This window comes from Triturus cristatus, chromosome 10 (genome assembly GCF_964204655.1).
Source record: "Triturus cristatus chromosome 10, aTriCri1.1, whole genome shotgun sequence".
In the NCBI taxonomy this organism is placed as follows: domain Eukaryota; kingdom Metazoa; phylum Chordata; class Amphibia; order Caudata; family Salamandridae; genus Triturus; species Triturus cristatus.
The window spans coordinates 982,538,894-982,566,503 of record NC_140593.1 but is presented as its reverse complement, the minus strand read 5'-3'; the positions used below and the strand labels follow the sequence as shown (position 1 = coordinate 982,566,503).

At 41.7% G+C, this 27,610-nt stretch overlaps 1 protein-coding gene across 4 annotated transcripts in view; it reads right to left on the bottom strand.

The window, feature by feature from the left end:
• ADCYAP1R1 (ADCYAP receptor type I) overlaps positions 1-27,610 on the bottom strand; it is an 808,856-nt gene that overhangs the window by 340,923 nt on the left and 440,323 nt on the right. For all 4 annotated transcript variants that reach the window (XM_085628890.1, XM_085628887.1, XM_085628888.1 and 1 more), the window contains exon 4: positions 6,808-6,915. In XM_085628890.1, coding sequence (XP_085485016.1) covers positions 6,808-6,915 — 108 coding nt within the window. The remainder of the gene's footprint in view (positions 1-6,807; positions 6,916-27,610) is intronic.

Here is a 27,610-nt window from a genome sequence, read left to right as displayed (position 1 = left end):
ACCATAAATCAAACATTTAGATTTAGATCTAAAACATATTATACTTGTCACCTTTCATTATTGTATTCATCATTCCATTAACCAACATTCATATATCAGAAGACACAAAAACAAAGAGATTAATAAATCAAAACTTCAAGCATCCATCGTTAAACTGTCCACAAGGAGCCAGAACAGCCCATTTTCTAATATAACATAGTTGTTTTCTGTTCCTTCAAGCAAATTAAGGAGCTTGATTTCTTCTTTTAGAGTCTCAATCTAACTCTGTAAGGTAGACATATTTTCTTCAGTTTGTTCTGTTAATGTTGTAATTTATTCTGCCCTTTCAGTATGCCTAGATTTTTTTTCTTTTCTGATCACCCACTTTTTTTTTGTACTGAGGGTGAGTCTCACTAACAGTGGGTAGTTTTTTGCTGTGGGTGAGCCTCACTACCAGTGTCTCACCCACAGTATTCACATGGCAAACAGACAGCGCATGTTTAGCACCAGTGTCTGTCTTTTAAGATAAGGCTGCTGTGATGCAGCAAGGGTAAGGGGCACTTGGCTGGTTACACATAGGCACACATGTGCTGGCTGTGAGTAGGATACTACTGTTGTGCATAGCCCTATAACAGTGCACAGGTAGCCTGGTACAATGGGAACGCTGCAGGATGGGGTATTTACATGGGTTAGGCCTTTTAGGGGTATTTTACACATTAGGGAAAATCAGTGTGCTTTACTGTTTTGCCTGTAGTGGCACCCATTATGCACATAAGGAGAGAACTGCCTTAGAGTGCAGTTTCAGTCCCCCTTGGCCTACAGAGACCATTGACATATTGAAATGGAGTGTGATTTGTGTGAGAACACCAAATAGATAACTTCCAAAATATCAACTATACATCTTCTGGGTCACCAAAACTTTTCATATTCCCCTGGCTCAGGTCAGGATCAGAGCCCAGGCCTTGTGTCATTCTGCTGTGCCCAGTTAATTACATTATCCCCATCCCCAGCAGCGGTAACAAAGGCTGCCCCACACAAAAGGAGCAAGTAGCAGTACTTCTCCCAGCTCCTGAGGAGGAAAAGGGTGGGGCAGAATGATCTACATCCATCACCCAGCTGTTTCACTCTACCAGGGACGAGCCTGTCCAAGCCCACTGAACAAAGGAGAGTGCCCAGACAACTGGAGCCAACTCCCGGGAGACTCTCTTTGAAATTCTAATGGGCAAGTCCCCGTGAGTGACGTCAGTGAGGGGTCGAGCTAAGACCCCAGGTGCTGATGTGACCAGTGGCTCCTGGATGACGTCATTTTAGACTGTGCCAGCATTCTGTCCAGGGGGGTTGAGACAGGGATGGAGAGGTGATGCAACACCCTAAGATTGTTCAGGGGTGCCTGTCATCTGGAACCTTCAGCTCCCCTAAAAGCTCTTGCACAAGGGGAGACTCTCTCTTGCCTGTGGAGTTTTGTACACTTCATTGCTGGATCCTTGGACCGCCATGGAGAACTGAAAGCAGGAACCCTTTGAATCCCACTCAGGACCAGTTGAGACCCGGACCAGTGGGTATTACCACAGGCCAGTGAGGCTGGCCCCCTTACACTCCCAGAGGACCAGTTAGCATAAAGCCCTGGACTTGGATTTTTGTGTCCAGAAATCAAGAGCTGGTACAGGAAGCCATAGGAACCAGATTATTGAAGACTGCACCACTTTGGATGGGAGAAGTGTTGCTGCAACTGCCCCTGGTGGCTAGAGCTTGCCACTAGAAGTACAACGAGTCAAGGATCGTCCACATCGGCTCAACGGGGCCTGAGTTACGGCTTTTTGCAATGTTTAGCGACATTTGACCTTTTCGATCCACCGAGTGCATGGAGTTCCCCTGCAGGACCTGCAAATTCCTCTTGAGGGGCCAGGGACTGGGGGTCCGCACATGGAAGATGTAACCGTATCCTCAGGGAGAGGTCGTGCATGGTGCTCCCTCCCCCTTGTCTTCACTCTGCCTGGGGACCCCATCACCGGGCGTGTTTCTGTTTTAAGAGGGCGGGGACCCCATTCCCGGACCCCAGACTCCTCAAAGAGGAAAAAAAGGGCAAGGGCTGGGGAGCACCATCATACTCCCCCTGCAATGGAGGAAGGGGCAAGGACCCCAACCCTGGGCCCTATTGGCAAAGGGAGTGAGGGGGGAGTGCCGCCGCACTTCCCCATGTGGTTGGCTCGCCCTTCCCCATGCCCATGACTGGGGGATCAGGAGGCCAGCCACTGCCATATGCACCGGCTAGAAGAGTGGCGCTGGCTCCTACAGCAGCACACTAGAAAAAGAGAAGAAAGAGAAAAAAAGTGGAGAACGAGGCTGCATTGAAAAGGAACAAAACAAAAGGAAAACCTTTGTGGCTCTCCCCGGCTCGCGGGAGAGTCACTACTACAATATTCACTGCTCCTGGAAAAGCGCCCCATAATGTCCTGTGGGCCTGGTGATGTTTACACCTCTTTGGCTTTGTTTCTCACCACCAACAGCATTAGGGAGGCACAACCTTACCCCTCAATGGATTTTCGGTGTCTTCACCCTAAGTAGGGGGGACCCAAAAACATTTAACTCCCCAGGATTTTCATCATATTTTTAAGTAGTCCCAAGTCTGGAGCATTTGCTCAGCAGCTAGGAGTGTTGCACCCTCTAGGGGCCATGTGTATGCTTGCATACATTAAGGTCTGAAAGGTCTAAAGTTGGTTAAAGGAAGTACATGTATAGAAGAGTCCTCTAGGGCTAGTAGACCAGCCTCCTGATCTAAGCCTTAGAGTCAGAAAGGGCTCCAACCATCCTGAACCAAGCACCCGGACTCTACTTTCTGTGAGTCTTGCCCCCCCAAGTGGTGTTACCCCAGTCCTGGACCTTGGAAGTGGACCTGAAGGAGCTCTGCCAGCCCAGCTGTGGTCCCGTGAGCAGATTGATGCAGCGCGACACATCCCTCGCAGCCGTATCAGAACTGCTGCAGTGCGATGCACCCCGATGCCAGACCTCGCATCACAGCCCGCAGGGTTCTTGGAACTGCCACTGCATTTTGCATCCTCGATTCAGGCCTATGCATCTCAAGCCCTTTATTGATGACATCCCCAACAATGGTGCAAAACTCTGCATCGCAGCCTCACAGCTTCCTCGGAACCACTGGTGCGCGATGCATCTTCGATATAGGATTTTACATCGCAAGTCCCTCATTGACGGCATCCTCGATGATGACTCAGAACTCCACATTGTAGACGTGCAGCTCCTCAGACCTGCAGCAGCGTGATGCTTCCTCAAAGCAAGATCTCTCAATGCTCCCGAAAACAGGATATAAGGTACTTTGTTCAGCGGGATTAACTGAGACCCTGTATCTGACCTGTGTTCCATTGCTGTCCACCTGAGCTTGTGACTTTGTCCCAGTCTGGTGCAACCAGAAAATCACAGATGCCGCATTGTGCTTTTAGGCACTATTTTCACTTAAAACTTTAAAATTACATATCTCTGGTTCTACTGAATGAATTTTTGTTTTTTTGAACCAAAATAATTTATTACACTTTATTTTTCTAAATTAATATGGGATATTTCTTATGTTGTGCTTTCACTTTATTACTATTTGAAGTGCTCCATGAATAGTTTACACATTGCCTCTAAGTCAAGAATGGCTGCTTTTATATCAAGTTACCAGAGGATTAAGCACTGGTTAACTTGGGGTTTGCTTGTGACTTCACCCTGACAGAAACAGGGGTTTCTGCTTGAGTAGGGAAACATCCACCCTCAACCAGTAATCCAATTTCCCACAACTGGTGCCCTTCCGATTTGGTTAATAAGCTTACAATCTTCGGTGGCACATGGCACACCGGTAACCAGAAAATCAACAAGGACTTTTACCGCTATGAACCCACCCAGAATCTGGAACAACACACTATAGCCATCGGGACTGTTCCAAAAATGCCACAATTTAGGAAAGAGCTGAAGATACCTCTTTAAGGATATATTAACAGGCCACTTTCAGTCTTAGAAACCAGGTACCTCTCATAAAGCACATTTACTGTCTCTTGCATTGGGCCCACTACAGTGCTCTGCTGCCTTTCAACATGGCTCACTCTACATAAATTTCACATACATACATGAATACTTAATTGCCTTTCAAACACTGCACTTCTGTAAAATGTACAATGACTTAAAAAAGGCGTGCCTTATTTACAGAGAATCATTACAAGTATTCAAGTATTTTAGTGTAGCAATACTGCCTGGAGAAACACCAATACTTTATTATGTGGCACACTTTCAGGTCAGGACTGCCCCCTGGGTCGTGGAGGCTTTAGTTTGCACACCGGATTACTGTATGCTTTCTAACAGGTCAATATGTTGCCTCCTGGCAAATGTTTCCAGATTTTTGCATAGAGGCGCTATCTTGGGAGTGCAGTAAGGCAGGTTTGATTTGAGGGCAAACTTAGGGGCATATTAGCAAGGGCTGGCGATGTAATTATTGCCGCTTTAGCGTCCGTTTTCAGGCGATAAACGGCGATAATTATATCGCAATATCGTCAAGCGCGTGTTTCTTTAATGTAGAGCCCGTTTTTTCACAGCCTCGCCTCGCATCGCTAATGAGATGCAAAGAAGGCATGGCTGTGAAAACAACACATGAAAATATCATGAAGGCAGCTTCGCGATATTAACAAGGAGGTTCAGCGATAAAAACAATCGCGCTACCTCGGCCTTAACGCAGGAATTTAACGCCTGTTAAATTACAGACTAAGGCCTACTAATAATGGTAGGTGGATTATGCTGATACGACCACAGGGTCGTATCAGCAATGTTATCGCTGTTTTCCATGGAACATCGCTGGAAAAGCAGCGATGTTCCATGGTAAACACCGCTATCGCTGAAATATTATCGCCATATCGCTATGCATTGTTAATATAGCGTTATCATGGCGATAATTATCAGCGATAGCCGGCGATAATATTTCTACCGCTATGTGGGGCCAGCGATAATTATCGCTGGCCCTTGTTAATATGCCCCTTAATTTTTTGCCAAAATCAGTATTACTTAGGCGCCTGTAAATGGCCTTTGCGTGCTCATCTATTACAGTCTGATGTAGACCACTACATCAGACTGCATTAGGGAGGCACAACCTTACCCCTCAATGGATTTTCAGTGTCTCCACCCTAAGTAGGCGGGACCCAAAAACATTTAACTCCCCAGGATTTTCATCATATTTTTAAGTACTCCCAAGGCTGGAGCATTTGCTCAGCAGCTAGGAGTGTTGCACCCTCTAGGGGCCATGTGTATGGTTGCATACATTAAGGTCTGAAAGGTCTAAAGTTGGTTAAAGGAAGTACATGTATAGAAGAGTCCCCTAGGGCTAGTAGACCAGCCTCCTGAGCTAAGCCTTAGAGTCAGAAAGGGCTCCAACCATCCTGAACCAAGCACCTGGACTCTACTTGCTGTGAGTCTTGCCCCCCCCCCCCCCAAAGGTGAGGTTTAGTGAAAGCCTATATTCCTTCTGAAAAAAAGGCTGGTAAAAATCATCACAGTCTTTGCCAGTCAAAGGTTTTGGAAAGAACATATACAACATGGCAATCTGTAGAGCATGATTTTGTTTAAACTATACATCCACTTGATCCCAGATCAGACTCGCGGCCAGCTGATTCTATGCAGGAAGGGTGACACCAACAATTCAGTTAGCTTTTTTTGGATTGGATGTAATACATTTCCTAGACATTCCCATGTCACAATTTTTGGAAGTAAAAGACTGCCTGGAAAAAGACAGTCATTAATACTTAATTAATATCCCTGGTGGTATCCCCCTGATTTATTTAATTCAGTTCTGAGAACAATATAGAAGGATGAGCAACCGACGGGGATTGTTCCATTCCTAATCTCCAACACTGGAAGTGAAACTTTAAACACAATGCAGTCAATGAAAGTTCGACTTTCTAGTTTGTATCATTGCAGGTCTTTTTTTCTCGATGTAAAAGTGCCCACAAGGGATCACCTGATGCACCACGAGACACAGAATATTATTTTGGCAGCCCACGAGCCTCCATGCAGTGCTTTAAGCCACCAAGAATCATTCCATCTGGAACATAACAGCAGATTCTAATTTGACGATGTTTAGAGCATGGAACAGGTGCCACCGTTCCTTGCTTTGTAACAAAACAATTCGAATATCAGTATTTCTATGATTATAACTTTTTGACAGTGTTAATTTGCTTGGGAAAGACCATTTGTAGCCAGAAGATGGGGTGGAACATTAATTGTCGTCACCATTAGTATTCGTCAATTTTTTTTTCCTGTCAAACATCTCGGCTCACAAAGCTCTGTCTTGGTAGATTTTGGTCCATAAAATGGCCTAAAAAACGAGCAGAATTAAGGCAATTTACACACGATGCCTACCCAGAAACAGGTAGAGCACGAGGGATCAGTGGTGACAGGACCAACATGCAGGCTCTATTATTGGTGGGTATAACAAGCAGTGAGGTGTTACACACATAATGTAATTAATAATATGCAAAGATTCAACGCAGGCATACTCCCGCTGATATGTTTCTACAAGCTCTATTGGAACAACATGAGGGGTGCAATAAAATGAATTATGAGTCATGGGTTATATTTCTAAATAAAATGCAATAACACAAAACATGACAATATCCAATAATTGCATCTGCTTGTGGATATACTATTCAAGAGAAGACAGAATCGGTAATATTTGCACACAGCACCATGATGTTAGATATTCATGATATTATTTAACCTTTAACAACATAAAGGCCAATATTTATTTTTCTATACTATAAAAAGTATTTTGACAAAGCATAAAACGATTCCTACCATCTTCAAAGTTGACAATTTTAAACACGGCAGGGCAGCGGACAAACACAATTTTGCCAATAGGTGCAGGCATCCAACAGGTGAGATTATCCCACATTCCAGGGCATCCTAAATGAAGAGAAACAATATTGTAATTATATTTTTCATACATATCCCTCATTCTATTTCACCATATATCCTTCAAGAAAATGTACAGAGATTTCCATTCTGCAATGCTATGTTTGGTCCATAGAACTTTAAATCATTCACAATTAGTTTTGTATCCCTACTATATCATTACAATACTGCATTTCTATAGCGATAGCGTTGATTTACTAAGGAACCCAGCTAATTTGTTTGCATGTGTCTTTCTTATTAATTTACCATTCATTGAAAACAATTGCTGAACACTTTTCATTCACCAAGGAAGTCAGTAAAATTGAATAATTTTATCAAACCTTTCAAATACTTAACTTAATATTTAAAACTATTTTAAAACAATTTATACCGATTTTCTCAATAAACTGGATAGTTTCTGGTAATGGGCAGTTACATTTTTATATTTTTTTATTTTTTCACTTTACACAATCTTTTAGACAATTTACAAAATCGGAAAAGGTTCATCGATATATAAATGTAGGTTGGCCCATTGCAAATTGCAAAAGGACTCCATTATGCGTCCAGTTGAGGCCAGAAAAGGGAGTTTCTGCTCTTATTGAAGTTACAAGTTATACACACCTACTGCACTCCCAAACTCTTGTCACTGCTCCCATTTTGCCAGGAAAAACATGGACCGACCAACCAGATCTACTTATTTTTTAACCCTTTCAAGCCTACCCGAGGCCTTTTTTAAACTCAAATTATTCAAAAATGGCTTAACAGTTTACACCAAATAATGAAAAGCAGGCTTTCTGAGTAATGTTCTAAGTTTCTGGCAAATTTGGTGTCATTTCATTTAGCTGCTTTTTCTGTATTGCTTCCTAAAACTTCCTATGGGAATTAACATTGGAAAATTATGTTTTCGGACACCTCCTTTTTCTCGGCCCCCAATTTAAGCATCCACACTTAACTTTCAACTTTTCAAGGTGGATTAACTTTCTTTGGGAAGTTTATAGAAGATTGGACAAATGGTTCCAAAATTATTAGAAAAGTAAAGCAAAAAACGTTCCAGTCGAATCTCAGACCTAAATATAACTAAACAGTGGTGACGCTACTGTGTTATATATATTTATGTGTGTGTGTGAAATATAGATCGTGCAAAGGTATGTATATGTGGAGTTAAGTATCGTAAATTTATATGAACACATATATACTTACCTCCACTATATTTTTGTTGTTGATATTCTTGTTACACTCACAGGCATATTATCAAGATCCGGCGTTAAAATTATCGCTGCTTTAGCGGCAGAAAACTGCCTCCAAAGCGGCGATAAGGGGCTTGATAATATGCCCTTGAGAATTCCCATAGAAGCCCATGTTCTGGTGTCAACATTGGCTTGTATTGGAAGTCTCTGCGGCATATTATCAAGCCCATTATCGCCGCTTTAGCGGCAGCTTTCTGCCGCTAAAGCGGCGATAATTTTAACGCCGTGCTTGATAATATGCCCCTATGTTCGCAGCAAAATATTAGGAACCCGATATTCTGACAACAGACCAATTAGGCATGTGGCAAGTATTCACTAACACACACCAGCTGTATGGCACGCTGTCCACTTCTGATAAACTTTTGAGTCTGGAAGCTAATTTTCATTCAATCAACATGTTTTCTCACAGTTTTTACATAAAAATTCTACTTTCAGGTTGTAAACTCTTTATAAAGTGGTTCAATCATTTACAAAAAAAAATCACGTTACCCCAGTGTACTGTTGTACTCTTAATTACTATCAATATTGTGGAAACCGTCCAAAATGCAAATTTTGAAAAAAGAGAACAGCTAGGCAGAATAATTGAACTTCTTCTTTATGCTAGTCAAGGGGGATGTCTGTTTTACCCTATTGTCCTTTTCAAAAAGAAAAGGGGGTATACAGACTCTGTACCGATTGGAGAAGAATCTACTTGGTGCCACAGAGCCACTGTGAAAAGTATGACCTCACCGCTTGCAGAGAAAGGCATGATTAATGCCTATTACAAGCAGTGAATACTGCTTGATGCCTATTATTGTGCTTTTTTACAAGGCGATTGAATGTGCTCCCGCGGACACTCCTGATGGCTCCAGTGTATGAAAGGGGATTATGCAAAATGTCCTCCTTGCTAATTATTCCCGCTGATTGCGCCACTCTACTCATCGCTGAGAGACTCTAGAAAAATGGAGACAATGAGGGTCATTGTTTGAGCTAAAAACCAAGAGATCTTATCCTCTAATACTTGCAATTATTAAGGCACCTATTACCACACTGCTTGGTCCTTGTTTTTAAGAGTGTTTCATTATGTGCTTATAGGGAAAATATTAAATTATAGGTATTATACTTAACAACAATGGCTGGAATAAATTGAGGATGGTTTCATATAATGCTTAGAACATTTTGTTTCTTCTGGTCTTTTGAAGCTATGCATACTGCATTTCTTCATGCATATTTTCCTGTCACACCATTTTCAGATTTGAAGGACATAACAGAAAAATGTTGGTCAAAGGTTTACAGGCAGTTCCACATGGACTTCTTCCTAGAAGATTATGGGCAGTGCTTGATTTAGGTCCCATATGTTTACATGGGAGGTAGTCTAGTGTTGTCTACGGGCAACTCTGGTGCCACCTTAATCCTTCCCTTTACCTGATGATATTCCTGTGCAAGTCCTATTGCAATATGTATGCTTCCTGGATCCCCCAACTTGGTTTGCGCAGCACTGCAGAAATATCAACACATGCATTGCATTTTGAAATTTGTTTCAAATGTTTCAAATTGTCAGCATTCCCTGTTAATGCAAAATAAAGATTGTTCTTGCATTGGTGTTGCATGTCTTGTGTGAATAGCTTCTCCAGTGCACCCTTTAATTTACATTCTGATATTTGTACCCCAACATGTATACTAGAAAATTAAGTACTTCAGTACTTCAGAACAGTGATAATGCTTTTGGATACATTACATGACTACCAAAGTAGGAAACTCTCTTTGCTTTGTCTGGGTTTCTACATCCAAATCTACCCTTAACAGACTTAATATCCACACTACTGAAAGTTTCAGTGCGGGGCACATGAGACAATAAGCGCCCCAGACCTAGACAGCACTCGGACCCATGCCTCACACAACCAGCAAAGCACAGAGGAACAGGAGCCTGCAAAGAGAAGCCCCAACAGGAATCCACCAGCACCGGGAGAGACCCGAGGATGACGGGATCTAACAGCACCTGAAAGAAAGCAAGGAACCCACATGGCAAGGCCGCAGGGAGACCAGCCGTGTCCAGCTGAAGTTTGAAGAGCGCATGCATTGCATGTATGAGGCCCCGGGTACAACCCCGGCATCTCCGGAGGCTCAGCTCCTTATCTAGGCATCCCCAGAAGTCCATCCTGCCATCATCCCAAACAACCGCAGAGGGCACGTAGAAGACACACCACCCCATGGTCGCAAGAGTACCCCACTACATGTGCCATAGCCTCAGCAGGAGAAAAAAACGGAACCGCTATGCGGTACTCACACAGGGGGCAGGAAGAGGGCACCACAAGCTCAATGCCCCCCAATAGCCAGCCCAGGCGCCTTCCAGGAAACCAGCGCCGGGCAGAGAAGCCCGCCAAAAATGACCTCCGAGGCCACAGCAAGGCCTGCCCCCGCACCGTCCAACCGAACAGCAGGGGAGCCAGGAAGGAGAGGAGGCCGGCAGGACACCAAACGCCAGGCAGGGAGCCCAGGAGTATCACCCAGCAGAGCTCCAGGACCCGCCAAACAGCCGCAACAGCACTTCCCCCAGACCGGCCAAGCCACAGGGAGGTGCGCACTGCAACCCGGAAGAGACCGGGATGAACAGCGCCCCAGCCGCAAAGGGCCGGTTGGCAATCAATGCAGCTCCTGGCAAGCCCGGCAGGCCAGGAGAACACGGAAAGAGGACAGCGAGGACAGCCCAGCAGCCCCAACGAGACATCCAGCGAAGAATCCCAGCAGGTACGTCCAAACACGTCCCATCCTGTCGGAAGACAGAAAAAAAGAACAGACTGCATGCTGGGCTGGTACTGCTTATGTACTTCCAGTGGGAGGGAGTGGGTTTGGTATCCCAGCATGCTCCTGTTCTTTTTTTCTGTCGCAGAGATGGTCATCTCCACTTTGTTCAGGAATGGGACGAGGACAGGTGGGACCTGGGGGAATGTCCTATTACTTACCGGTAATCTTCATTACTCCTGGTCCCGTTGTCCTCGTCCCATTCCTTATGCCCCTCCCTCCCTCCCTAGCAGCCGGCCTACCGGTTGTTGGCTTGCTATTTTAAGGCTGCATGCTGGGCTGGTACCGCTTATGTACTCCCAGTGGGAGGGAGTGGGTTGGGTAACCCAGCATGCTCCTGTTCTTTTTTCTGTTGCGGAGATGGTCACCTCCACTTTGTTCAGGAATGGGACGAGGACAATGGGACCAGGAGTAATGAAGATTACCGGTAGGTAATAGGACATTACTGAAAGATTCAGCGGTGGGGCACATGGGCAAAGCACTATCCTGCTTCTCATGGGCTTAGTTCAGCCAATGAGAGGTAAACCAGTGGATCTCCGATGTAAGTGTGCGGTGTGGACGACATATGGTACTGAAACCACTATTCATTTGTGGTGATAACTGTGTCTTTTAAAAAAAATACATTTATTGTAAAATTAGCAACAAAGTACACAAGGTACATTTCAATACATCCATGTTACATAACATTTGGCATATTTATTGTTAATACTTTTTGTAGGCATAGTTAATATTGCAAAAGCTTGGTCTATGGTACTCTGTGTGTATCATGCAAAAATGGTAGATGCATACACTTAATATCATCATAACTCCTCTAAGCAAGAGTGGTGTTCACGTACCTTCTCAAAGACCCCCAAAAGTCTTTCGATTATGCCTTGGAGTTTTGCTAAAAGTCTTCTGTCTTGCTGCAATATGCAGCATCTTAAAGTTCTTTATTACAGGTAATTCTCCTTTCGTCCATGCAAAGAGCAAGCAACATTTTCTAGTAATAACAATACAGCAGCTATTCTCTTGGAAGAGATTTGACGTCTCCCAATAACACAAGTCTGGGTGAGTAGTCAATCTGTCTTTCAATGATCAGGCTTATGATCTCATTTCTGTATGCTCTGACTGGTGGACATTGCAACACCAAGTGGAAGAAGCCAGCTTGGTCAGTAAAGCAGCGAGGGCAGTGTGCTGGGGCTACAAGTTCTATAGTATGTAAGAGTTTTTTTGAATGGACAATGCATCCTGTTTACAAATTTAAATTGAAGTAATTTATGTCAGTAGTTGATCATGGGGGGAGGGTTAATTTTCTAATGATCCTTAAAATCGACTCCTCTCCTTTGTATAAAAAACAGTTAAAACCTAAAACTTTAAGAGTGTTACAAAACTATGGCTTGACTCTGGACATATTGGATCCCTGGAGGGCAGTATTCCCAACTAAGATCGCCTATACTTGTTCTTCAGGTAGATTTCGCACTTCCTCACGCATCAATTTTTTTCTTATTTCTAGGAGACTGATTTTTAGCCAGCAGAGAATGCTTCAGAATGGATTCTGGGACCATGCGGTGGTGACTCTTGAGTTAGAGTTAGGTAAACACACTTCTACCCCTAAAAGATGGATGCTAAATAGGCTATATTTATTAGAGGAGAACTGGGTGCTCTTTATTAAAACGGAGATTAAAGAATTTTTGGAGCGAAATCATGGTTCTGCACCTCTGCACGTGGTCTGGGACACGCTTAAAGCTTTCGTAAGGGGACTGACCATCGGAAAGGATGCCGATAATCTTAGGAAAGCTAAGGAAGAAAAGAAATTCTTAGAGCAGAAAGTGCAAAGGTCTTTTGTCACATTTCTCTGCAGTCCCTCAGTTTTCAACCAACCAACAGCTTGATCAGGCTAAGCGGGATCTTAGTGAAAAATATTATCTCAAAAGTGAATCCTTTTATCAACACCACAGGCAAAAAATCTACGAAGAGAGTAATTATACCGGGAGGTTCCTTGCATGGCAGGCAATGGAGCAGGCTGTAACTAACCAGATAACTGCATTGAAATGTCCTATAACTGCTTCTCGTACTGACGACCCGGTAGTTATAGGGGATATAATGTTACAACATTATAGGAACATATATGGCTAACAACAGACCATTGATATGACATGCTTGAGAGACTTTTTCCAGAGACATGAATTCTCTCAGATGTGGAGAAAATGAGTATGGCGAGTCCTTTCACGAAAGATGAACTGGAGGATGTCATCAAAAATCTCCCGAATGGCAAAGCCTGTGGCCCGGATGGCCTCCCGGCAGAATTAAAAAAAATCTTTTCTAGCACCATCTTGGATCTTCTTTTATTGTCAACTCAATTCTAGAAAGTGGGGTGATACCATTGTCATTAAGAAATGGGAATATAGTCCGTTTTTAAAAAAAAGGTAAGGATAGTGAAGACCCTAATTTTTATAGTCCCATCACGCTTTTAAATTCCGACTATAAAATAATTACTAAACTTTTAGCCAATCATTTTAATCGAATTGCCTTGCATTTGATTTACCCTAACCAAAATGGTTTTATTACTGGAAGGCAGCTCGGCACTAATACGCACTATTTAGCGGAAGCACTTGACTATTTTGAGACTCGGAAGATACCAGCTCTAGTCCTCCTTTTAGATGCCAAAAAGGCATTTGACCTAGTTGTCTGGGAAACCTTATTTTTTATTCTAGCAAACTTTGGCATACCTCCCAAAATTATAGGGTTGGTCCAGAAACTATACTTGAATGCAGAAGCCAACATAATCATTAACACCATGGGAGTTGGCCAAGTTATGATTAAACGGGGGACTAGACAAAGATTTCCATTGTCCCCGGTACTAATTGCCTTTTTTATCGAGCCAGTGGCAATTGCCATTAGGAATAATACGGATATCTGCCCTCCACTACCAACTATGGCATAATTGAAATTGTACGCTGATGATATCATGCTCATTATAAAGCCTGAGAAAGAGGTTCAAGCAAAAACCTTTGGGATCTTTGAGAAATTTGAGTCGCTTGGCGGATATAAAATAAATAAAATAAGGACAGAAATTATACAGTGTGGAGGAACACCTTTGGATTTACATTTGGATATTCTTTCCTGTTTGAATACAAAACCGAAAAGATATCTTGGTGTTTATTTTTCGGTGCAAATTACTGATTTATATGATTTGAATTTTGCCCCACTATTACAAAAAGTCCAGGATTTATTCTTTCGATGGAATTCTTTTCCATTAACCATCTTGGTAAGGGCTCATTGCTTGAAATGTCTGTTCTTCTGCTATTTAATTTTCTTTTCTCAGCGATTCCCTGTGTCTTAATGAGCTCCTTTTTTTACCAAAATAGAGTCTATGTTTACATCTTTTCTGTGGGGAAAGAAGGACCCCCGAATCGCACTTAGCACTTTATATGAGGAGCTGTAAAATGGAGGATTAGCTCTCCCCAATTTGAGGAAATATTATTTTGCATATTTTGCACAATATATGTCCAGATTTAAGCCGGAATTTCAATCGGGTCCTTTTATTAACTATTTTATGAACTTAATTTGTTAAAGAAAATCAGATCCACTGCCCTTTAACGATTGTTAAATCTCCTAAATTAGTATGGTATAAGTGCCTGCAGTGGTTTTTCCATAAACACCAGGCTTTTTATAGAAGATACTCTATCCCCGCAATTAACTCCTCAACTCCCGTTATCTGGCCTTATCTTACTATCTGGGATAAGAGAATTATCAGTAACTACACAAAAGTGGGCCAAGGCTGGATTTGGGAAAATATCAGATTTTATATGGAATGATAGATGGCTGAACATAACTGAAATGTCTTATTTAATTCCAAATGACTTCCTTCTCCTTGGGTCATGCAATATTTTTAGTAAGTTCCTGAGTAAACTTGATTTGGTCCAGATCATCGAACGGAAATGCTTATTATATGATCTATTAGAAGATACGGCATTTAAGAAACCTGGGGAATGGAAAAAGTGTTTAGCCTCTATCAAGGGTATCAATCTGGAGGGGAAAGCCATAACGAAATGGGCTGAACAGGAGGAGATGGAAATCACAGCGAGTATGTGGTCAGTAGTTAATAATCTCAATTTTAACACATTATGAGGAGCAAATTGGCGATGGATGTTGTTTTTTAGTAAATGGCTACTTTATAGAACTCCACTTTTTCTATCTAAAATGTATTCTAACCAATCAGTGCAATGCTTTCGTTGCCTTAACCATCCTTCAGCCAATTGGGCACATATTATATTAGAATGCCCCCTGATTCAGAGGTTCTGGAATTAAATGTTTTGCTATCTGAAACTGGAATGCGGCATTTCAATAGGTTTGAATACCTGGCTAATAATTGGCAATGACCCAGACCTTCTTCTTTCAGACAAGCTGATCAAATTAGTAGACATTGCAATGGCTGTCGCCAGATCACTTCTGCTTCAGAGATGGAGAACAGATCTTTTTACATCTATACATGAACGGGTCCGAAAAATGAAGCAAGTTAAAAGAAGTGAACAAGCCTGTGCATTGCGAATTGGTGGACTTAAGACGTTTGAGAGGGTTTGAGCAGCCTATTTTGATTAAGATCTCAAAATTCAGCTTATCTTTTTAGAGGTATTCCCAGTATGTTTGAATCTTTTGTATCACAATACCAGTATTTTGATCTATTATACAACATTTGATATTCTCCTGGAACTAGTTATTTCTATGATTTCAAGATGAACTAGGATTTTGCACATATTCGCTGATTTTTATGTATATGTTTATGGTATCTAAGGTTTAATCAATTGCTTAGTTTGTATTAATGATTGGCAGTGGATGTTGCTTTAGGATATTATGCTTTTTACTATTTCTCTTCTTTGAATACTGGCTTAAATGTCTATATTAACTATCTTTATTGATGTTAGGATTTACTCCCTTCAGGCAAATCGGTGCTATTGAATAATTTTGTATCATTTTTTTTATTTATTTTATTTTTTTGAAAAATTTTATTGTGCAGAGAAAAGGGTACAAGCACGGGCCTACAACCGCCTGGGCCGGCCGCTAGTAGTCAAAGTGATCAAGCAGTTCAACAAACAATGACTGGCCCACAGGGGCTCCGCTATATTACAGAAGATCAGACTGCACATAAGGGAAGTCAGGATACACACTTTTAACATAAATAACAACAAAAATAAAGAAAAACAAAAAGCAAGGCGAAACGACATGAAATGGGCGTCGAACCACAGCCGGGGGACTCCACACCCGACCACCCGAGGGCGGTCAATAAAAAGGAGGCCTGAGAGGGAGGGGGGGGCCACAGGAAAACCAAATCTATACTCAGATGTACGAGATAAGCAAGGAACCCTCAAGGATCAGGGGGACAAGGCAACCTCAGACGTATCCACCAGGGGGGGAGCACAGATAGTCCCGCGATACACATTCCACTGCCCCCAGATTCTACCCCATGCCCCCGGTTTACCATGAGCCACATACACAGTCTTCTCCCTGAACATGCACCAGTCCATGTTCTCCTTCCATACGGACACGGTGGGAGGCCGTAGGGAACCCCAAAGCTGCGCTATATCTCTCTTTGCGATCATGTTCCCCAGGGCCGCCCACCGAGCCTGGGCCGCATTATAGTCATTGGGCTCCCACACATTCAGAACACAGCGACGCACCTCCGGCAGCAGGGCGACCCCAGTGACTCGTCTCATAACATCATGCACCTGGCGCCAATATTCCGCCACCTCGCGGCACTCCCATAGGATGTGGAGAAAGGTGGCACTGAGCCCGCAGCCACGCTTACAGAGCCCGTCGTCAGAAAACCCCATCGAGACCAGACGGTGGCCCGTCACATAAACACGATGGAGAATCTTAAGCTGGACCAGACGGAGACGGGCCGGGATGGCCACCTCCTTAGGGGATGACAGTGCAGACTGCCAGTCCTCGTCGTCCAACTCAACCCCATCTCCCGTCCATGCCTCCCGAAGACGCACCAAGAGGTCAGCCCGATTATTTATCAGTTTTTTGTAAATCAGAGAGATAGTACTGTCGGGGACGTGACCGTCGAGTATGCGGTCCTCGAGAGGCGAAGAAGCAGGGACCTTGGTCCCCTCCCCAAAGACCGAGAGCAGGGCATGCCGAACCTGGGCATAACGGAAGAACTCTCTTTCACTAAGCTCGTGCTCGCTCTGGAGCGCCGCGAAGGATTTAACCGCACCTTTAACCCATAGGTCCCCCACTCTGCTAATGCCGATCGTGTCCCAGTGCTCAAAGCCTTTCGTTGTCCAGAGGCTTCCCAAGCGTTCTGAGGCGAATAAAGGAGTAGCACACGTTAAACGCTCACTCCAGCCCATCGCTACGTTCGCCGCCTTCCACACACGTACCGCAATCCTAGTAGGGCCCGTAAGGGTCCTACCAGCAGATCGAGAGTAAAGCGCTCTGTTATAGTTACCGCCGGGAAGCAGGAATTTATCCATCTCATATGCCGGGTTCAAACCAGGAGCGTACGTAGCATGGTTAATGGCAGACAGCTGGGAGGCCCAATAGTACCGTCTAATGTCAGGAAGCGCGATGCCCCCGTCATACCAGGGGAGAGTCAGCTTTGCCAAAGAGATACGCGCTCGCCCGTCCCAAACCAGTCTCCTCTGCAAACTCTCCACTTCCCTAAAGTAGGCCGCCGGAATGACATCGAAGGAGTTCTGGAGTGCATAAAGAAACCTGGGAAGAGACATCATTTTAAACAGTGCCGCGCGACCAAGTGGAGACAAGGGCAACTTACACCACCGAGCCGTATCCACCCTCAAACGCCGGAGTGGAGACAGGAGATTCTGCTCATAGCGGACCGCCGGATCCAACGAAACGTACACCCCCAGGTATTTAAAGCCGGATTGAGATGTTTGGAGCGGAAGCCGAGGCGGCAAGAGAGGAAGGCCACCAGAGATAGGATACACGCAAGATTTGGACCAGTTAATTATCAGACCCGAATTTCTCCCGAAGGAAGTAAGGACATCAAAATTTTGTATCATTTTTGACCTATTTAATGAATTTTATGGATGTATTTATGGATAAAAAAGTTTTGTTATTTGGATTTCAATAAAAAAAAAATTGTGTCAGTAGTTAATGGAAATTAGTTTGGTCCATGTGCAACAGTATGTCCAGAGAGAATTACCCAGCGAAATTCCCCTTATCCAATTGGTAAGGATGCTTCCTGATCCCTGCTTGGGTATACTCGCTGTGAAAAACGATATGTGCTCCTCATCTTTAATTCTGACCCACTGCATCCTCCTGCCACAGAGAATCAAGGGAAAGAGCGGAGGACACACTACATTGACTTTTAAAATGTGTTCCCTTTTTTTTGAAAATATTCATAGTGGTTCGCAAACACTGAGACGGATCATAAAAAAGAACAATAAAATTGCCTTCTTGTGTAATTTATTACTGTTCTGTGTGTAGAGTAAGTCATACAAAGCTTATCCTTTTTTAAAGTTTACAAGGGATGACATTCCCTTGTAGACTTTGTTCTCACCTCTCTCCAAGCCTTGCTCGTGTGCCCCACCAAAGATTTCCATGCCTTTGCCCATGAGCCTGGAATGGTCACAGCCCCTGCTTCCATACCCTACAATATCCCTCAACCTTGTTGAAGGGCCGGTGAGAAGTGTGATTCCAACATCCCAAAACCTCTGCCTGCAGGTAGGTTGTGCTACAGGTAGGAGCAGGAGCAAACATTAAAGGATTGTGAACTCACTGGTCTACAGGAACTGTAGCTTCCAAGGCATTTTGAACAGGAACACGTTTGGATGACAATCTCAAAACAGCTGATTGGTCAGGTGATGTTGCAAACCGACACAGAAATTAACCGCCTCTTTCTTTTTTCTGAACATTTTGAAAGTCAATGAACTCCAAGATGTTCTGAAATTTTGTTTTTATAGGTTTCATTCTGAAATCTGTTTCTTAGCAATGATTCTGTTAATTCCTGGCCTGACCTAAAAACAATCAGATCATGAAATAGGGCTCATCTGATATCAATTAGGATAATTATATACATGAGTGTATCATTGATTGGATGCTTTCAAAATTGTGTCTGTACTCCTCTTCCCCAGTTATCTGGATAGTGTAGTTTTCGAAGTTATTATTGAAACTGGTTGCTATTTAATAAACAACAATACCTGAAGCATAATACTTGACATTTTGCAATGAATAAGGTCTGGACTTTTAATTCCTATCAGGTAGGTAAATACAAATTAATAGCCTCATGGCTCTGCACAAATAATGGTGAAGAAATGTTTAAATAATCTTTCTGAGTGCAACTGTACTGTTTACATTCAGCTTTTCAAGTTTTCTGAAAAGGGCCTTTTAAAAAAGATGTAAAGGGCCCTCTAGAATAGTTCTTATCCATCCAAATGTAGGCTCAGACATTTAAAAGCAGGCTTCTATACTTTGTACCAGCATAAAAAATGCCATTGCACAATCGTGTGTCTGCAAATCAAGAGCACATGGCTAAAAGCAAACACGTTTTTGATTGATCATGTTAAGAGAATAGGAGAATCCACTGGCACTAAAATGTTAATGTACAAAACGTTTTTCTTTCGGACATTGGCTATATGGGTGGTTGGTAACAAATATTAAAGGTAGAGTGACCACAATGTCATTGCTGCCACCAGACCACATTCTTTAGCTGAAGTCGAGGGAAAATGGTGGATTTCTGATGTCATAGAGGTCAATTTCCAATTGTAACTACTGTGGAGCTCACAGGGACAGCCATATTGTGCTGCATGATCCAGAACAGAGATTCGCTGCCCTGCCCATCGGTTTACAAGATGCTGGTGCATCTGTGCTCTCTAGTCAGTCTGTAGTAGTCCCTGTTGGATTCCTTCCCAAAAAGGAGTCAAGTAACAAGGAGGGAAGTAGTGCTCAAGTTGTGTCAACACTTTAGTAAAGTGGAGGATTACATGGCAATGGCTATACTGCTTCACATGCTTTAGATGTCATTACCGGATACACCAGTTAGACTAGATAATTACATTAATTAGTACAAAGAGACATTTCTTTTCAATGCTACTTACTTGAATCTGACTCTGGAAAACAGTGATGGAATAACTACTTTGAGTCGGATTCACAAAGTTAAAATAAGTCATAAACATACGTATATATACAATATGGCCTTTTCTAGGACTGTTAGTAACCCGCAAAGTGATTCCAAGCTGGCATAGATGCATTTACTGCAGTATTTTTCAAGTACAGCGAAATCCACTGTAGTAATTCCTGAGCAAGAAGTAGGAAGATAATGATCCAAGGTGTGGTATTTTGACAACATATGGAGTTTTCAATTTCAGGAGACAGAAAAATCAAAAAAGTATTGTGATGCCAAAATGTTGTGTTACTCAAATATCTTTGTGAAGAATATAATTTTTTCAGGTAAGTGTTATCATTGTTTAGAATATCATTTTCAGTAATAATTTAATTAATTTATAGTGTAGTATCAGTTTTTTGGGTTTTAGGGGGACAGGATGGGAAGTTAATTAAGAAGTAATTAAGTAATAATGTTTGAGTAAGTATGCAATTGATATTCTTATGTATATTATGTAATACGTATTTGTTATACTTATATTTTATGTGCGGTTGCTACATTTGTAGGTTATAAGGTCAAAAGTTAATTAGTTGACAATTACCAATTAATTTATAATTCATTCTTGATTATTTAATTGATTGTTAGTTATGTAAATTGTGTAATAATCAAATATTTTTGTTATATTTTATGTGTGCGGTTCTAGGTTTGTAGGGGTATTGGATGGGAAGTTAATTAAGCAATAATGAATTAACAATTAATCAATAATCTATTATTGATTTGATTATTAATTATGTACATTATGTAATATTGGTTTATTTTAGTTATATTTTAGTTGCGGGTTGCTATGCTTGTAGGCATATACGTTGGGAAGGTAATTAAATAATAAAAAATATCAATTCATAATTAAATATTCAGCTGATTAATAATTATGTAAATAGTGTAAGAATTATCTAGTTCAGTTCTTTTTTAGGTGTGGGCTGCTGGGTCTGTACGGTTGTAGGGTGGGAAGTTAATTAAGTAATAGTTATTTGACAATTAACTAATAATCCAGCGCCTGGATACCTCTCGGGTGATACACACGCTATACAAATCTTCTTAACATAAGATAAGATAAGATAGCACAACATAGCATAAACATTTTTCCCCTTTGAACAAAGTCCTATACCCATAGCAATTTTGGGGAAGATTATTTCCCATTCCCATCCTGGAGGGCAAACATTTCTGACAATTTTCAGAGTGGATTGGGGTCAGAGAGGAATTCAGATGTGCCCACAAATATTAAGGGCATTCCCAAAGTCGTAAGGCAATCTACGGGTATCACTGATATAATGTCGGAATCAACAAATGCTAATTATTTAATTGTTAATAAATTATGCAAATTGCGTTATATTTATTTATTTTCATTATGTTTTAGGTGTGGGTTGCTAGGTTTGTACGGGTATAGGGTGGAAAGTTAATTAATTCATAATTAAATAAGCATTATTTTGTAATTGAAAATGAATCTTACCCCTCGGAAGTCCCACGCTTTCCCTACTTTTGCACAGACTGGAGACAGAATAGTAAATCTTACCCCCCCCCCAAAGTCCAACGCTTTCCCTGCTGTTGAACAGGCTGGAGTGGGAATAGTAAATCTTCCCCCCTCCGATGTCCAACGCTTTCCATACTGTTGCACAGACTGGAGTGGGAATAGTAAATTTAACCCCTCTAAAGTCCAATGCTGAAATCTGCATACAATAAAAATGGGTACAGAAACCCATTTCCAATTCATGCAGTTGTTTAGCTATTCTAAGATGTGAATACTGCTGAGAATACTAAGTAAGATCCCACTATTGTCATGAAGGCTAATAAATATGTATTCAGAAGACTAGAACCCCAAAAAATAATGAATGATTTCTACCCTTTTGTACTTCCGCAAACTACCAGGAGGAGGAAGTTGCAGTTCTTTAATAATCTACTTTTTGGGTTTCACGTGCAAATTCATGAGGCAAGTTCTGTACGAACAGCTTGTTCTTCCCACTTATCCGCTTGCTGAATGAATCACTCCTTCTGTCTTTCGGTTCATTAACATGTCAACGCATTACATATTTTATATCTTTTTGTATTTTGAATAACGCTTTCTACTGCCAAAGAACATTTTAAGTATTACAGATGCAAAGGACTGCCTAAACAGACAATCATGCTGTCTGTCAATGTTTTTTTTGACCGACGGCCATGCGGTTGAACATCTACACTTCAATTAAAATCTTTCTGTTTGTGGAGGGCATATTAGATTTTAAATAAGCAAAAAGATGACTACATTTTATAGCAAAGGTGCTAAGACAGCTTAGTGAATTAAAAGAACCCGTACACATTATTTTCTGTACCCTGAAGTGTCATTTTCAGAACTCTTGACTGTTTTAGCATTCCTCTACAAATGCTGCAATTACATTGTGATGGACAACTAAAAGGATAAAGTTACATTCATCCTTTACGCCTAGGGACATATTTACTAAGATTTGTGCATCGGTGCACAATAACCTCCTGCGTTATCTTTCGCAAACTGGCAAATTAGGGGGCATATTCACAATGAACTGGCGGAGAGTGTCATTAGCCTCCTTGGCTTATCACCACGCTTCCCCACTTCAGAAATGCAGGGCTGCACCATATTTACAACAATATTAGCAGTCCTGCGTTTCCCCCTACGCTGGCGCTAAAATGCTATTCTCGATGCCTGGCCCAGATGAACCTCACGGGAGAAGCGGAATGCAAGAAAAGAATTGAAATAATCGGCGGCGATGGAGAAAACGGCCTAAGACAGCCCCAGAAGTCACCAGAATAGAGGAACGGAGAAGCTACATTCCAATCCACTATGCAAGGTCTACATGGTACCCAAGTCCTACATGAATATATCCCCGCCCTGATGAAGACCTTCGAAAGAATTATTCCTTTTGGTCCCACATACTGAAGGTCGAAACGCGTTGGCTCCCACCCGAAAGAGACTCAGAGCAACCAATACAACACTACTTGCACCACACTAGGCGCATCTGAGCAGAATGTTTTGAAGCTCATGACTGGAGTTTAGGAAATAACGCTCTGACCTCCCTAGGACCTGTTGTAATTTAGTATATTGAGGACAAAAGAAAACATAGTCCCATTATTGTATGCAAATAAGTAGGACTGTTTTAAGATTAAAAGCTTATCATTTTGAATGTCTTGTTTTGGTCACTAATCACATATATGTATGTCATGTAAATAGTCTTTATGTCACTTGTTTTTTCTATTTTGCTGTGCTAAGAGCAGTATGTTTTAATGCGCCAAGTGGCAGGCACTTCCTTTTTGATAAACAAAGTACGAAGTATGAAATTACATATATAAATATAACCCAGGGTTAAATAAGAAGACCGCTGTGGTATAAGAAAAATCTTATCGATGGTGTCAGAGGTATCTCTCTTTTCTTGATAATGCAGGCACCCTTGCACCATAGTGCAAGGGTGTCTGCATTGAGGTTAAGATTGTTTATGTGCAGGAGGTGAAGTTGTCACTTCCTGCACATAAACAGTCTTTAAATGGCGTTTTGTCACTTACAAGTTACAAAATGTCATTTTTTTAAAGACTGTTTTTGTGCAGGAAAGGTCATCTTCCTGCATATTTACAATCAATGGCGTTTTGGGAAGATGCCGATCTTTGAAAATAAACAGGATGCTTAAGACCATATCATCTTGCCTAGCAGACAGAAACGTATCCACGTTTCAAATGTCAACACTACAACAATAGCATTAGGGTACACAGCTTCACATTCATGTAGATATAAAAATAGTGTTGCCATATTTTACAGCTTTCCATTTCAAGTATGTTGTTTACTTTATTATATATATCCAAATTAACTCCTTCCCGTTCCGCCAGTTTTCCTTGGGCAAAAAAAAGAGCGTGGACCACCGTGGCTCGTCAGCTGTATTTTATTTAAACTCTCCAAATAATGCAGCAGCCATGACGCGTTTCGTCCTTCGCAGGGGACTTGATCACATGACACGCTATCGGCCATAACAGTTGTTTAAATACTTTTGAATTTTTTTATGTGCTATATACCATGTGACTAAAACCTTAAAGTGACAGTGCAAACTTGGAACCAGGTAACAGGTAAGGTAAAAGTTGTGTTCATGTATTTAGACAACGATGATTCCTATTTGAATGCATGAATGCCTTTCAGTTAAAATCAGCAGATTTTTTGAATAAATATGTAGATAAATAATTAAATACATAAATATTGATGTTAAAAAAGTATACAAAAAAGCATTAAATATATAGATATAAATATATAAATACATAATCAATTAATTAAAAGATTAAACATACACATATAAATATATCTGCTGTATAGATTCAGTTTTGTTGTTTTTAATATTGTTCATTGCCCTCTTTATACCATTGGCTTCGGTCCTGGTTTAAATACCTCAAAATTCGTAGGATCCCTATTATTATATATCCATGTATCTTACTATATGTCGGCCAAACATTCAATCATTGAGAAAAAACTTGAGCTCGGAGCGGCACCAGTTCACAATAAGGTCTGGGGACAAATGTGTTCACAAAGCTCTTTAATTATGAAGGTCTTACTGTGAACCTGATTAGATTGTAAGGTTGGAGTTTTGTTACACTTATCTACAGGCAGGAAATTATACAAAGAAACATGTGCAGCATGGCAGATAATCTATATGGATACAGTTGCACCCTGTACTCTATAGGAATAAAAGCCACTGAAATATTTGATTGAATAACATATAACGGGGTTGGCATCCCAAGGGGAACTAGTTGTAGTAGATCAATCAGTCTTTAGATATACACACAGACAGCGCTACAAGCGGCTCTTGCATAGACAATATATTACTTAAGTACATATCATGGAATTTGGATTGTGTTTTACAGGATGCCAGGATGGAGGACACACAAAACACACTGGCCCGCATTCATGAAGAAATAGGCATATTTTACAGTATATTTCTGTAGTCAATCATTCTGAAAGTATAGCTTAAAGCCATGGCAGTTGCAGGTTTCCATGTGTTCTTCTGTGAATGTCATGTGAGATCTCCAAAGAGATCATATTTCCCACTGTGCGGAATTCTGAATAGCAATCAGGCATTTTTTTCTCCATGGGGAAAACATTTAACCTGTGGATAAAGCTCTTCTCCTTTGCCAATACAAAATGTGAGGGTGAGCCAGTGACCTTCATTTTCAGCAATGGGAGTTGCTTCAACTATTAGATGGAGTAACTTTACAGCCATTTCCAGGGTGAGAAATTGCCAGATTAGACCATGAGAATGCCCACAACTGTCTATATTTGTGTACATTGACACACTTCCAAGACCAAATATTCCTTGGAAGGCCCCCTTCCCCACACTTGAGTAGAATTTACTACTGTGGATTTCTTTATGATGGTGGTGGAGAAATCTGTAGTAGCAAATCCATAAAATCTTGCCTGGTATCCTTTAGTGACTTTTGGGCAGGTGTAAACAGAGGTATTCTTAGCTGTAAATCTTTGTTTATGCTGTAAGTACATTAATGACTCAGCCTCCTTATTTTGACGGCCAAATTAATTATCAAGGACACATCTTATTGCTTAATTTTTATGTACTGGTGTTATCTGATCTATTTGGGTGAATGATGGAGTTGTTATTTTTATATATTAGGATATGGAGCTCACCCCTAACTGTCACTGAGCCATTTATTTACCATGGCTTTGTGCCAGTGCCACAAAAATAGTACAAACCAGTACAAAGTCTTGATTGATAGTACCTTTCCAGCTCAAACTTGTTATGCTCTGGAAAGTTATCCAAAAGGAGAGCAAATAGTGCTCTGCGCTACTTTATGTTACTTTGCATCACAGGGGTGTTCCCTGGATGGTACATGGGTGTTCCCATGCAATTACCCTGGATTTAAAGGCAACACCCTGTCTACTAACAATGGTGGATAGGGCTTTCAGCCCAAAAAGTTGTAAAAAGGAGGATTTTTTTAATTTCTCCTAACGTTTCTAGCATTGCATGTGAACTATACTGTACAGCACATTCCATGTGGGAAATGTTTTAAAGTTAGTCAAAGCATAGGATTTTATCATTGAAGGGTGCCCATCCAATAAATAACCTATGTTAGACATAAGGCTGATACCTTTGCACTTTGGTGCAAGAGTGTGTGCATAGCACAAGGCAGGCTCACAGTACACAAGCACAGAGGAGGAAAAATTAGAACAATATTTTTATAGGTATGTTGCTTTCCTCTCTCCCTCTCACACAACGCATTGCAGCATGACATATTTGTAAATCTGTCCCTTAATCTACAAGAAAACAGACACAGCCCGTATCCCTGAGACAACTTAATATAGATTTATATTTCAGAAACTCCATGCTGATATATTTCTGATAGCTGATTGAGACAAAGGGCCTTGTTACGATGCCGGACGGCCGGCCGAGTGTCCGACCGGCACTATAGCAGAAGCTGGACAGCCCGACAAGGAGTCGGCAGTCCCACTTCCATTATTTGGATGAGACCACCTTCATGGCAGCCGTAAAGTGAATAGTTTTCATTTGGGCTTGTGCTGTGAGCTGCAGCACAAGCAGCAATAGAAAATATACACTTAGGAAACATCCATGTACTGTGGTGCCTGCCACACATGCATGGATGTTGGGGGGGCTTTAGCGGAGGGCCACCAGGGGGCAGGGGCCTTGCTAGGGGACCCAAAAGGCTCTTTTCGACAGCCGTTTCATGTCGCAAGAACCAACATGAAAAGGCTGGCGGAAAGATGGATCGTAATCCCCACGGCAGTGCCTGAGAAGGCACCTCCTCCATTGTGGGGAATGGGATCAGACTGACCGGCCAACGGGCTCTTTGAGCATGTCAGATGCTGTTGGTCGGTCCCTCCATCAATGCGGTCCAACTGACTGCATCGTAATGCGGCGGTCTGACCACAGCCTCAGATGACGGTGGGATTGGCACCGACGTGCAGTCCGTTTCGGTCCCACCAACATCGTAATGAGTCCCTAAAAGTTTTTAGGTACACTTCAGACTAGCATTGCTGTGATCATGTTGTTTAACTTTATTCAAATTCTTGTTTGCTGATTGTACTATGGCAGATTGGGTTTACTGCAACCGCATTTACACTAACTACCCAGAATTTCCCTGTATAAGTGTGAAGTCAAGAGAACAGTGTGCAGACAATGCCATTCATAAACTACGACTGTGACAAAGACATTGGATAATATTAGAAAAGAACTCTTTATTCAGTTTAGACAGATAAATAATTGCTGCATTCGATCTTTATTTCAAATACAATTGTTCTGGCGTGGATGTCATGAAAGGCAACATGACTACATAGAGCAGCTTGTGACTGGTGTATTCATACCTGGAGATGATGCACTGTTGATAGGACCATTCAACAAGTTCATGCAAAGTGTGAAAAGGACAAGGGTGTCTTTCTGAAGGTCAAACTAGTAACCATGGAGCTCAAACGAGTCTCAAATACACTGTCATGATCACACATCACTTTAAAACGATTTGTATCTGGAAGTTAGATTAAGTTTCAAGAATTTAAAATGCTTCCTTTTCTCTGCAAACCTAGCAACTGCTTTCCCTAAAAAGTTTTATTTTCTGTAAATACACAATC